General features: G+C 33.4%; 1 protein-coding gene across 2 annotated transcripts in view; it reads left to right on the top strand.

The window, feature by feature from the left end:
* The window catches only part of LOC144321579 (tRNA-uridine aminocarboxypropyltransferase 2-like), a 28,742-nt gene extending 16,860 nt beyond the window's left edge, over positions 1 to 11,882 (top strand). The window contains exon 5 of one of the 2 annotated variants that reach the window (XM_077910934.1): positions 11,844 to 11,882. In XM_077910934.1, coding sequence (XP_077767060.1) covers positions 11,844 to 11,861 — 18 coding nt within the window. In that variant the 3' untranslated portion in view covers positions 11,862 to 11,882. Of the gene's footprint in view, positions 1 to 8,232; positions 8,338 to 11,843 lie in introns of those variants that run through there. The other variant, XM_077910933.1, reaches the window with a different exon arrangement.
* The last annotated feature ends 2,551 nt before the right edge of the window (positions 11,883 to 14,433 follow it).

Below are 14,433 nucleotides of genomic sequence, written 5' to 3'. Positions count from 1 at the left end.
GTTTAGTGTTTTTGTTTTCTTCAAATTATTTTAATTTTATCTGAACGTTCATGTTTGTTTACTTCTATTACCAGCATTGGGAGTTGGCTTACTTTTTAATACCCTTTCCTTTTCAGAAGACACAATTAAAAAAAAATTTACAGAGTAACATGTAAAAGATTCTGGAAAACAAGGGCACAGTACAGCCTCATGGAGACAGAGATTCTGAATAGTGTGTTTTACTTGTTTGTTTAGTGACTTCTATGCTGTATCTTCCAATAAATATGATTTAAATTATTGCCACAGCAAAGTACGTATTTCATGTCATGAAACTTCAGTATCCTTGGGGCATAGTTAGAGGAGATGAATGTTAAATACAGAATGCCAAAGGTTTATGATGTCAGTGATGAACTTTTTTGATCTTTGCACATCATTCATAATTTTTATGCAGACTGTATTCATACCTCTCTGGGTCTCTTCTGGCTCATGTGTTGAAGTGTTGTGTTCTCCTCATGGGCTATGAGGCTTATCTTCAAGGTTGTAGATGGCATTGTATTTACATATGGAGCTTGAGTTAACTTGCTTCTGTTGAGTGTATGATTCTAGGTTATAGAACGTAAATTGGTAAGAACTATGATCTTGTTCTTTGTGAAAGAATAATTTAAAGAAAGTTCTGAGAAATATCTATGTGAGGGACACCTGGCTAGCTCAGTCAGTAGAGCATATAACTCTTGATACCAGAGTTTGTGAGTTCAAGCCCCACATTGGGCCTAGAGCTTACTTAAAAAATATATTAATAAAAAGAAATCTCTATGTAAAAATCATTGCTTCCATACTTCCATTGTTCCTCACTGAATTCTTAGTTGTGAACTTGTCTTTCTGAGAGAAATTCTTAAATCCCTTGGCAGTTAATATTACAAATTTTGAAACAGAAGGAATCTTAAATATTAATAAATTCTTAGCATTTTAGAAGGGAGGAAGCTACAGGCCAGCAAGAAATGATTCTTCAGAAGTTGCAGCCAGTTATGGGGAGAACCAGAAGTGTAATCTGCTTCTCCTGCATTCTAATTCACCATATCAGGCTAGCTCTAGAATTGGCTAATTAAGAAAATTTAGATTGAATTTATTTGAAAATTAACCTAAATTTATGATTTTGTATCATCAATCATCTGGTCTAACCAAGTGCTTAAAGTTTAAGACATTTTTATTCTTGAATAAGTCAGGTGGAGGTGTACCATAGCAGAGCGTGGAAGAATGTACCCTGCCTTCCTTGTCAGACTGTGGTTCATGGACCAGCAGCATTGCCATCACTAAGGAGTCGGTTAGAAATGCAGAGTGTGGGATGCCTGGGTGGCTTAGCAGTTAAGCATCTGCCTTCAGCCCAGGGTGTGATCCTGGAGATTGGGAATCGAGTCCCGCATTGGGCTCCCTGCATGGAGCCTGCTTCTCCCTCTGCCTGTGTCTCTGCCTCTCTCTCTCTCTCTCTCTCTCTCTGTGTGTCTTTCATGAATAAATAAATAAAATCTCAAAAAAAAATACTGAGTGTCAAGTCCCAGAATCTTCATTTTAACAAAATACCCAAGTAATTCTTCTGTATATTAAAGTTTGAGAAGCACTGCTGTACTAGAGATTTTAAAATTGAGATATAATTCACAACCTTTAAATGTAGCCTTCTAGAGTGTACAATTCAGTGGATTTTAGTATGTATACAAAATTGAACAACTATCACCATTATCATATTCCACAGTATTTTCATGTTTTGAGTTTCTTTCCCCCCAAGACTTTCTACCCATTAGTGGTCACTTTCCTCCTTCCCCCTTCACAAACACAGGCAATGCACTGCTCTATTTGTTGTCTCTGTAGACTTACTTATTTGTGTCAGGCTTCTTTCACTTAGCCATGGGTATTTCTTTCTTTCTTTCTTTCTTTCTTTCTTTCTTTCTTTCTTTCTTTCTTTCTTTTTTTTTTTTTTTAAGATTTTATTTATTTATTCATGAGAGACACAGAGAGAGGCAGAGACATAGGCAGAGGGGGAAGCAGGCTCCATGCGGGGAGCCCAATGCAGGACTTGATCCTGGGGCTGTGGGATCATGCCTTGAGCTGAAGGCAGATGCTCAACCACTGAGCCACCCAGGCATCCCAAGCCATGGATGTTTCAGACTTGATCCACGTTGTAGCATGAGTCAGTCAGTACCTCACTCTTTTTTATGGCTAAATAATATACCAGTATGTGCGTATATCACATTTTGTTTATAATTAATCCATTAATGGACATTTGGTTTGTTTCCACTTTTTGGCTCTTGTGGATAATGCTGTTATAAATATTTGTAGGTTTTTGTGTGTATACCCCTTTTCAGTTCTTTTGGGTATAACCTGGAAGTAGAATTGTTGGGTCATTTAGTAACTCTGTTTTTAACTTTTGAAGAACTGTGGAACTATTTTCTAAGGCAGATGCACTGTTTTACATTTATTCTAGTGATGTATGAATGATTCAGTTTCTCCACATCTGAGCAAACCTTGCTTACGTCTTGTGTGTGTGTAGTGTATTTCCCCACTGCCTATGATGTTGAGCATATGTATGTGCTAATTGGTCATTTGTATATCTTTTTTTGACAAATATTTTTCAAGTGCTTTGCTGATTTTTAAGTTAGCAATGTTGCTTTTGTTTTTAAAAAAGATTTTATTTGAGAGAGAGAGAGAGAGAGGGAGAGAGAGAGAGAGCACTCATGAACAGAAGGTAGGGGCAGATGGAGAGGAAGAAGTAGACTTCCCTCTGAGCAGGGAGCCCGATGTGGGGCTCTTTCCCAGGACCCCAGGATCATGACCTGAGCTGAAGGCAGATGCTTAAAACCCCCTGAGCCACCCACGTGCCCCTCGTGATTTTGCTTTTTATGATTGAGTTGTAAGCATTCTTTACATATTCTGTAGAATAGCCTTGTATCAGATATATGACTTGCAAATATTTTCCTCTTTTCTCTGGGTTGTTCTTTTACCTTCCTGTTGTGTTCTGTGATGTAAAGAAGTTCTTAATTTTGGTGAAGTTCAGCTTATCTATTTTTTTCTTTTGTTTCTTGAGTACTAGATGTTTTAATGCTTAGAGAAAATAAAGTAGAAAAAGACTGGAAGCCTTGTGTGTAAAAGTTAAAGAAGAGTTCAGATCTGGGAGAAGGGCTTATGAGTCTCTGGATACCAAATGCTAGAAATATTTTCAGAAGTTAAAAAACTGTTACTTTATTAAATTTAGTTTTCCAAACATTCGTATAGTGGTTATTATGTGTCAGTTACTTTTCTAAATACAAATATTAACTCATTTAATTGACATATTGATTTAATATGATTTCCATTTAGTAGAAACAGAAATTGAGACACAGACTGGTTAAATAACTTGCCCAAGCTCACACAGCTAGTATGTGATGGGATTGGTAAAGAATTCTAACATAGGCATTTAAAGCTTTTATGTCAAATACAATGTTGATATTAAGGGGATGGAAGAATTAATTTATAATCTTAATTACAGACAAGGACATTGAAATTCCTTGTGAGAGTGTGTGGAGAAAGGTTTAGGGCCAATTTGGAAAAACTGTAGCAGTTTGGGTAAGGATCCGACGCCATACTAGAGTATTTTTCAATCAGTAGTGTGATTTATCTGAGAATTCATTAAATAAACTTTATTTTTGTGATTTTAAACTAGACTTGCCTATATAATCTTTTACATATATTTATGTACCTTTCTTATGAGAGATTAGAAATAGTTACATATATTTTCTCATATCTCTGTAGTAATTATCATCTAGCTGGTGTTGAATGTCAGATACTGAAAAATTTTATTATGGCCTACACGTTGTTCATATCATTTGGACAACTCGTTAAATCCATAAAAAGATATAATTTCATGAATCAAATAGTCTACCTTTGAAAGAGGAGAGGGAAACTGATGATTCTTGATGTATGGCAATACAGGGCCTGTTAACTATTGAGACAAATCATCGTTTAAAGCAGTAATCATCTCCCTTGCCTTTGTTCCAAGTAACCCCCTAACTGCATTTCCTTCTTTGCATCTTTTTTAGAGTTAAAAGTATCTTGCATTTCCTTCCAAAATTTTTGTGTGTGCTCGTATACATTATAACAATATATACTCACTTCTAAGGCATGTGCACCATTCAAACATGCTTTAACTGAGGTACCAGTGCTCAGAAAGCTCTGAGTGTACACACACATGAAGATATTTACAGAGTATTGTTTCCCAAGGCTAAGATTTCACTTCTGGTCATTAAGTCTCATATATAAGGCTCAAAACAGGGGAATTCCCAAAGATGGTGATAGTCAGAAGCCAGCCTGTGGTATTTAGTCATAGCAGCCTGAGCTAAGATACATCTCTGTATCTTAGAGAAATGTCTTCCTGAAAAGGAAAATGGCAATGTAATGTATATTATTAATTGTTATTCAGAAAAGCCTTTTCATCTTTTTACTCAAGTAGTTCATTTATCTGTTTTTTCTTTTGTTACCTGTGTTTTTGGTTCATATCCAAGAAATGATCGCCAAATCTAATGTCCCTAAGCTATTCCCCTTGTTTTCCTCTAGGAGGCTTTTAAAAGCTTTGGGTCTTTCTTGAATCCATTTTGACTTCATTTTTGTGTATGGTGTAAAATAAGGGTCCAACTTTATTTTTTGCACGTGGGTACCCAGTTTTTCCAATACCATTTATTGAAGAGACTGCCCATTCCTCATTTTCCTAATCATCTTTATCTCATTGTTTTCTGATGTATTTAAATGATTTTTTCTCATGCATATTTTATTTTTTTCTTCAGTTTCATTTCTGCTTTTTTAGAGTGTAATATTATTTTTATTTTTTTAAATAATAGCTTTAGAATTTTTCTTTTATCTTACCTATTATTTCATAGTTAATGTTTAATATCCTTGAAAAGACAGAAAAGTTGTAATCTAAAATTTTTTCTTCCAGAATCAGTCTTCTGATGTGTTCTCTTTGTCACTTGTTTGTATGTTTGCTCAATTTATTCACTTATTCATTGGTTTACTAACTCATTCATGCAGCATGTATCTGTTGAATGCTTTTTGTACTCCCATCCTCCACTTTGATTGTTCTCTTTATTTTTAATGAACTAGAGTAGACCTGATCTCTGTCTTCATGGAGCTTACATTTTACAGTGATGATAATTTATTAGGTAAATTATTATCATTATCATTATAAATCATTATATTAAAATAATTTATTAGGTGCCCACCCTATACCACTCTTTCCTTCCTCCCCCTCTTTTTGCTGTAGGGTTTATTATATTGGTGTTGGGCTAGAATTTCTTAGTTTACTTTGCTTGGGATATGGGTATTCCCATCAAGGCCTTTTCTTTAGACAAACAATGGTGCAAACAGTCTTCATTTACCTGGGAGCACTATTTTAAAACTTGGCTTCTAGCATTGGGGATTAAGTAGAAAAAGGAAGCAGGGTTATTACTTTTCTTCATAAAATGTTATTACAGTGAAGATAGTTTACTTGATAATTTGGACATCATCGCCCTTAAGATATAGCATGCGGTTTAGGATGGAAGTCACTAGAAGAAACAAATGCCCTTAAAAATGTATATCTAACTTAGAAAACTTTTTATTTAAAATGAATATATGAAGAGAATTGAAGAATATACAGAGTATCATTTTATTTTGTACTAATGGAAAAACTTCATTGCTTGGGGTTACCTGAAAGCTAAAAAATAACAGATTATATGAAATCTTAAATATTTATAGTTGTAAACACAGTAGATACATTTTCCTTATGAATTCTCACATTGACATTGAAAATTTTCATTGTAAAGTCATTTCTCAAGAACAGCAAAAGTGGTCATTCAGTAATAACAGAAAATGAAAATTTCATTTCTCAGGAGTTTCTTGTTGATCTTTTAGACAGATATATCTATATATCTATATCTATATCTATCAAGATAACTTTCTGTAAAGATTTTTTTAGGGTATCAAAGGATACCTTTGTAGGTACCAAAGGAGAGCATGATGTGGTAGTTCACTTGCCATCTCTCTCTCCTTGTTTTTCCTTTTTGCATTTCTCTTTTTGTGCTGTGTCGGAGTATAGTAGGTACATAGTCTCCAATAGTAATATTTTGAATTGTCCTTTATCATTTGCATTATCCTGCCCACATGATAACTATCATGACATGTTTGACTTGTGACTAGCAGCCCAGTAAGCCCATCATCAGCAGTTTCCTTGTTTGGATCATATGGTGAATAGATGCCTATAAGATTAATCATCACGTACTTACCTTTCTTCCCATGAAGCTTCCTAAAAATTTCATATATCATTGCCTTGTATTTATTTTGCAAATGTATAATCCTTTTCCTGTTTAAATTTTGTTTTGTAACTCTCATGCAACAAACTGCACATTTAAAGTGTACAGTTTTCTAAGTTTTAACATATGTATGCACCTGTGAAACCATCATCACAATGAAGATAGTAAACACATGTCCATCACTTACCAGATTTTCTCGAGCTTTGTGATCCTTTATTTCCCACTTCCCCCATCCTCAGACCACCAGTGCTCTTTCTGCCACTATCAATTAGTTTGCATTTCTTAGAATTTTATATAAATATAATTATACATTAATACCATTTTTTGGTATTTCTTTCACTTGGCATAATCATTTTGCAGTTTATTCTTTTGGCTATGTATCAGAAGTTCATTTTTATATTATGTGGCTAAACCTGCACTTTGTTTATGTGGGCATCCGTTGTACACGGATCTTTGTACAAGTGTATGCTTTTTTTTTTTTTTTAATTGTTTTCACCTAGGGATGGGATGCTTGGATTCATATAATAGGTGTATGTTAAAAAAAAATTTTTTGGCACTTTTGGAAAAGTGCCAAACTATTTTCCAAAATGCTTTATACCATTTTATATCCCTTCAGTAGTTTATGAAAGATCCAGTTTCTTCACATCCTTGACAACACTTGATATGAGCAGTCTTTCAAATTTTGGCCATTATAATAATTGTATGGGAATATCTTTTGTGGCTTTATTTTACGTTTACCTAATGATTGATGATGCTGAGCATCTTTTCACATGCTTGTTTGCTATCTCTCTTCTTCGGTAAAGTGTAAAAAAAAGCCCATTTTTAAATTGGCTTCTTGGTTTTCTTATTAATGAGTCTGAGAGATCTTTTTTCCTCCCTCTTCCACTGCGGACCCTTGAATCTGACAGTTCTTTATATATTCTGGGTACAGGTCCTTATTATGTATATGATTTGCAAATATTTCCTCTAGTCTGTGGCTTGTCTTTTCATCCTCTTAGCAGAGTCTCTTTGGAAGGGTAGAATTTCTTAATTTTGATGAAATCCAATTAATGCATTTTAAAATACATGTACGTGATTTGTAAGATAAGGAATCTACTAGATTTGTCAGCTTATTTTGCCTTTATGGATAAAGAATGGAAAGAGATAAAGTTTCAAAATTTTTATGGCTAACAAAGCCATGTTACAGGTATTTAAATCTTCTGAAATAGAAACAAGAGTTAAAATTCTATTACCAGGGCAGTCACTTATGAAGGAAGACAACCAATTGAAAAAACAGATTTGTTAGATAAAGGCTGTAGTCCCAGGACATGCTAGGACTTTTTAACTCTAGATGATTTGAGAGACTACTTTATTACAAATAAACGTTTGAAGGATGGTTTTATCACAGAAAATAGAACAGGATGATTACAGTTGTAGCTTAACAGCCTCCATCTAGACTTGTGTTCTTATAAATGCTTTCTGTTGTGTGTTATCGGGACAGGCCTTGTGACTTAGTGTTTTGCCCTTTGCAGTCACAGGAGAAAGAGCCTGAGCATCTCTTCTTATCTTTCTGAGATTCCTTTCACTAGCAGTTGCTAATTAGGAGTGCCTGTGTTCTCCAAGATAAACCAGAAATTCCATTAGTTACCAGCTCCTTGGAGGAAAGAGCAAGGCTGAGAAACTTAAATATTTATAGTATGAAACAAAAAAAGGGGAAATGTATTTTAACTCAAATAGGGGGCAAATAATGTTTACATACATTAACACATAACATACACATATAGATGCTATATGTACATACACACAAGTATCTAATGCAGCTATTTAACAAAGATTACTTTGTGTTTTGAGATTTAAATAAAATTGTCTCACATTTCTTATGAAATATGCTGTGGAAGTTTTCTGTAAAAGTATTATGATCACCTCTTGTCTCAGTTCCTGTTCTTGTCTTCCATGGATTTAGCCTCGTGTCTCTGCAGATGTGGAAGGTTGCCTGTCTTCTACAGTTTGCCTGACATCACTGACACAAAGTGTTCATGTGTATGTATACTAGACACTAATGACTATTGGGTTAGATGAAATTATAGGGCTTGCAGAGGGTTATAACATGGTGAGCTATTTAACACTGAATGTTCAGGAACCTTGTTCTTTCTCCACATGCTTCTAGTTCTTTTGCCATGGTTCTCTCTCCCTCTTTGTGTCTCTCTTTCTGCATGTCTGTTTCTTCTGTCTTCTCTCTTACCTCTCGACTTGTCACTGCTTATCAATTAACTAGAGATTTAGACATGTCTTTGATTCACTGTTTGTTTATATATCTCATTTTGTGGAAGGAATTTTCCTGAGCACAGGTAGAAACCTTAATGTTAGCTGGTTAAAAAACCTTAAGAAAATGCTTATTTCTGCCAAATAAATGTGTATATTGAAAAAATGGTGCCACAGTTACATATATTACTCTGTAACCTTTTTTTTTGATATATGACATATTGTTGTGGGTCTTTTTTGTGTCAGTACAGTACATAACTATGATAATTTATGTAGTTATTCCTTTCACTGGACATTTAAGATGTTAGTATTACATTTTAGTGAGCATCTTTTTTTTTTTTAAGATTTTATTTATTTATTCATGAGAGACACACAGAGAGAGAGGCAGAGACACAGGCAGAGGGAGAAGCAGGCTCCATGCCGGGAGCCCGATGTGGGACTCAATTCCAGGACTACAGGATCATGCCGTGAGCCAAAGGCAGACGCTCAACTGCTGAGACACCCAGGCGTCCCTTTAGTGAGCATCTTTGAACGCATTAGCTTTTTGAACATTTGAGAATTTTTATTAAATTCCTAGAAGTAAATTTTGAGTCAAAAAGTATGTACTTTTTATATTTTGAAAGAAAACAGTCTCCACTAACAGTCCATGAAAATGTCTATGGCCCCATACTCTCAACAATCCTGGATATTATGTTAATCATTCTAACTTTTGCTAATGCGATGGTATAAAGTGGTATCTGATTATTGTTTCAAATATCTTTTTGATTGAATCATCTATTCTTGCTGTAACTCCAAATTTAATATAGATGCTAATGGTGTGCATTAAAAGATGTTGAGTATAATTAAAAACAAGGAAATAGATTTTGATTCTGTATTCTTTGTGATATAATTTCACACTAACATATATGTAAAATTACCTAATATAAATGTTATTTATATGTAGCAAAATGTTATTTCTTTTTAGCTCTGTCATTTCATTTGATTGAATTTCAGATATGCATTATGATATGGTAATTAGATTATGGTGATGATAAATATGGCAGAGACTATTACTATTATTTTTATTATTTAATTTTTTATTTTTGGTATATAACTTTTTTTTACATTTCCAGGAAACTCAACTTTATTATTATTTTTTAAAAGACTTTATTTATCCATTCATGATAGACACACACACACACACAGAGGCAGAGACACAGGCAGAGGGAGAAGCAGGCTCCATATTGGGAGCCCGATGTGGAACTCGATCCCGGGACCCCAGGATCACGCCCCGGGCCAAAGGCAGGCGCCAAACCACCAGCTACCCAGGATCCCCTCAACTTTATTTTTAATGGGATTTTTGTCTTCATAATGACAGTACATCATGTTCAAATACTCAACTTTTAAAAAAGAGTTAATTTTTTTTATTTTAGAGAGAAAGACAGAAAGCACTCGAGTGGGGAGAGAGGCAGAGGGAGAGAGAGAGAAAGAATCTCAAACAGGCTCTTCTCTGAGTGTGGCGCCTGAAGCTGGGCTTGATCCCACAACCCCGAGCCCATAACCTGAGCCAAAATCAAGAGCTGAATGTTCAACTGACTGAGCCATCCAAACACCCCCATAATACTCAACTTTTTTTTTTTTTTTATTTGTGATAGTCACAGAGAGAGAGAGAGAGAATGAGGCAGAGACACAGGCAGAGGGAGAAGCAGGCTCCATGCACCGGGAGCCTGACGTGGGATTCGATCCCGGGTCTCCAGGATCGCGCCCTGGGCCAAAGGCAGGCGCCAAACCGCTGCGCCACCCAGGGATCCCAATACTCAACTTTTAAAGAACATGTAGAGGTGCTCAGAATCTTCTGTAGATAGTTAGCTAGAGATTTGGAGGTCCTTCCTTTTTCCCTGAAAATCCTGACAGGCTTCAGAGGACCAGATCAGATCATACGTGTATTTTCAAAGTATTTTAATCCAGCCTTAAGTGTTACTGAGTTTTTACTTTGTAGAATTGTAATCCTTTTAACAATGATGAGTATTCCCACTAGATTATAGTTTATAACTAATGTTTTAAGGAGGCCATTTATTTATCTTTAGTTACTATGATGTACAGTGTCCATTTCTCTATCAAAATTTCTGTCTTTTGAAAAGAAGAAATACTGTCAACATTCTTTGAACTTACAAAAACACATTTATAATCCTTAACCAATTGTGTGGCAGTTAGTTTTCAAAGCTATTTAAAATTTATCTCATATGTTTCCCTGAAAACCTTTTAGGCAATATTGTTCCCACTATGTAGTAGGAATACTGACTGTGGTTTTATCATTTTGGCCTTTGAACATCAGTAAACAAGTCTTTGGTGAAAAAAGTGGAGTTTTACGATGTATTGTTTTCACTCTAATAATATTGAAGATATTTTTAATGACTAAAAACAAAGATAAATTAGTAATAAAATCTGGTGTCCATATGTATAGATACACCCAGAGAATACAATCTAATGTCAAATATATAGAAGGTTCATATAGTAATACAAATATATATTTATATGTAATAAAAGGATATAAACAAATATTTTTTTTTTTTTTTTACAAATTTTTAGTGATTTATAAGCTTAGAGCATCTGGTCCTTTGATATCATTAAACTATGCATGCAGTCCAAATCTCAAGATCCATATGGCAATCAATTGCATATACAAGAAAGAAGATGTCTCAAAAATTATTATAGACTTATGAGTTCTAGTATGTTTTAAGTCTGTTGTGAATAATATGTTGATTACCATATAAAGTAATAGGCATACTTTTCCCAAATGGAAGTGATTATGATTGAAAAAAGTACAGTTCTTGGTTTTACCCTCTGCATTGATCAGAAACATTTTAAACTATAAAGTATGTTCTCTAAGTGTGAATAAGATCAATTGTGATCATTATGTTGAAGAAAAGTTATGATAAATATTTGGATATAACTATGAATTTAACAGCAAATACTCATTCTTATCTAAAAATGTGATTTTTTTGGTTTATAGAAATTGGGTACTCTTACCAGTTTATGATATATTATTTGATCTTTATTTGAGTATAAATGGGTTATACTTGTCACATATGCTAATTTTAGCTGTACATTCCCACAGATATACTACTTATATTTCATCTATCATATAAATGTTTATTGAGTCCCTATTTTGTTTAGGTACTATTCAACACAGACAACATATTTAAAAAAAATCTTTTTGCCTTTGAACATCTGATAACTGATATTTCAAGTAGCACATTTGCAACTCTCCACTATTCAGTACTCCATCAACTGAAATAATGATCTTTTCATGAATTATTTTGTTTCTCAAAGGATTACTGGATACAGTGATAAATGTTGATACAGCATAAGGTGAGACAAGGTTTTATTATGTGATCATATCGACAAATTCTTATAATATGCTTCATAGTAAATTGCCCAAAATATAGAAATAATAAAAGAGAAATAAGTATGAATCATTAACAAGAACTTAAGATTATAGTGAACCATCCAGTTTAATTTTGAGTTTAGCTTGTGTTAAAAATAAATATACCTAAGGAAGTCATTTTGATCTCTTGATGATCTGAATTGGTAATCTATTTTATGGATAATTAGGACACACTTAAAGAACTTGTCTAGTTTATGTTGACGGATCTCAGACACAAATTGCAGCCCATTGCCATACTTAATCAGATACAATATATCACTTTTATTTAAACTCACATGGTATATACCACAACGTATGCATATCAGCGTATAGCGTTTTTTCCAGTTACATGAAAAGTGTGACTTAGGCTAGATAATGAACTTTACAGAAAGAATCATATCATATGCATTTTGGTGTGTGTTTTAACTTGATTCTCAGTAAAAATCAAATTGTTGAAAACTGAACTGGTCAGGATTGTAAAACCAAAAATTTGGTTTTCCCAAAATGTGATTGTTTTATGCTGCTTAATTATATATGTATTTAAACATAATTTGACATTTGACAATGTTAGATTGTCAGGCATACTTATGGTGCAATGTATATACTTATGTATTTGGAATCCCCCCTTTATTCAGTGTTTAGAATTTTGCAATTTAAAGAGAGATCATAGGTTGTTGATATTGTGGTTATCAAAAAATGCAGGCAAAATATCCTGGAAAATACCTAAACTGATTACAAGTTTTGATCATCTTTAATATAAATAATCATAAATTTAATTTTATTTGCATATTAAATTTTTTAGTATAGTTAAATCCTGGGGGAATGTAAGATATATGTGAATAAATGCGTGGGTAGTGATAATGATTTTCAGACCCTCTGATTATTTTTTCCACTATTGTTTTTTGTTTAAATCTATTAACTCTCTTGTCCAGTCTATCTTAAGGCAAAATATCTTATCTTTTCTGTATGTTCTGATTGTGATTATGCTTCCTGGGTGGATAAGAGGTTTTCTTTTCTGTAAACTGAGATATCCTTAATTCAGCTTTAATTTTGCCCTCATTATCTTCATAGTAACACCATGCCTGCTAAACCTGCACAAAGTTTTATAGCATTATTTTGTTTACAGTTATTTATTTAGAGATGTTCATATGACAATAAGTAAGTTTTATTTGCATTTAATGTGTTATAAGCGGAAATATTTCTAAGGTCCATAGGCTAAAAAGTATAAAAATGTTCATATTAGTAGGATTTACAATAGTCTCAATTCTCATGAACAATAGAATAGATAAATTGTAGCATATTCATTGGAATATTCCAGGTGATAAAAACTAAACTATGAGTAGTAACATGAGTGAATTTTATCAATATAATATTGATACAATGTTTCAGTTTCTTTTTGTGGATGTGGGGGTGCAAAATGAAAAAGGAGCATATGAGGTTTCTGGATTCCTGTTATACTCTATTTCTTGATTTGGATGATGGTTACAGAGATATGTTCACTTTGCAAAGATTCATTTATGATTTGGGCCAACTTCTCTATGTATTAAATTTTCTTTTAATATAGTAAACTTGAAGAAGTTTATATATATATATATATATATATATATATATATATATACACAGTCGATTCTTGATATTTGTGATAGTTAAGTTTTATAAAATTACTGTAAACACTGAATATTCAGCCATTGGCCCTAGGAGAAATATAGGATTAGTTTCCTACAAGCCTCTGGTTCCAACAGTTTTGTCAATCAGTCAATGCATAATCTTGTTTTATGTGTGTTTTTGTTTACAGACACCTCATTTAATACATACCATTGATTGATGAACTGAACTTACGGCCAATAGCACCATATAACTCATACCTGAGTGAAGCTTATCTAGCATGCATATTTTCTCAATAGGGTACATCACAGCCTTTTTGTGCTTAGAAATGCTAGATAGCACTTTATTACTATGCTGGGGGCCATTTTAAATGGTGAAATCACCAACTAAAAGCACAAAAATAGACAAAATGTGATATTTTAATATATTGAGAAAAGGGTACTTGTAAACAGTATGAGAGCGGAAAGCCAAGAAGGCAGAGCATCACTGTGTTCTACACTGTTGGGATAACATGTGCTTTGAGCAGCTACATTTTTCACTCTTCTTTGCATGAGCATGTTTACAAATAACACTGAAACCCAGAGTATTGATCTTGGACTTAAAAATTAATTTTAGCAAGTAGATAAATTTACAAATACAGAATCTATGAATAATAAGGGTTGACCATTAGAATGTGTTTCCTGCTATTAACCTAAGTAAATATTTTTAGGTCAAGTGTGCAGGAGGGCTAAGGATAACTTCTTGTCTCTTTGAACTAAATATTTTTAATGACAATTAAAAATATTAAAATTAGAGCACTTGTCTTTTTTTGCATCAAATTACCAGTTTTCATAATAATCATAATTTTTGATGACAAACTTTATTAGATTTAAATTTTTATCTTCTAAAAAA

This window comes from Canis aureus, chromosome 10 (genome assembly GCF_053574225.1).
Source record: "Canis aureus isolate CA01 chromosome 10, VMU_Caureus_v.1.0, whole genome shotgun sequence".
NCBI lineage: Eukaryota > Metazoa > Chordata > Mammalia > Carnivora > Canidae > Canis > Canis aureus.
The sequence above is the reverse complement of the archived record's forward strand: the minus strand, read 5'-3'. Positions and strand labels throughout refer to the sequence as shown.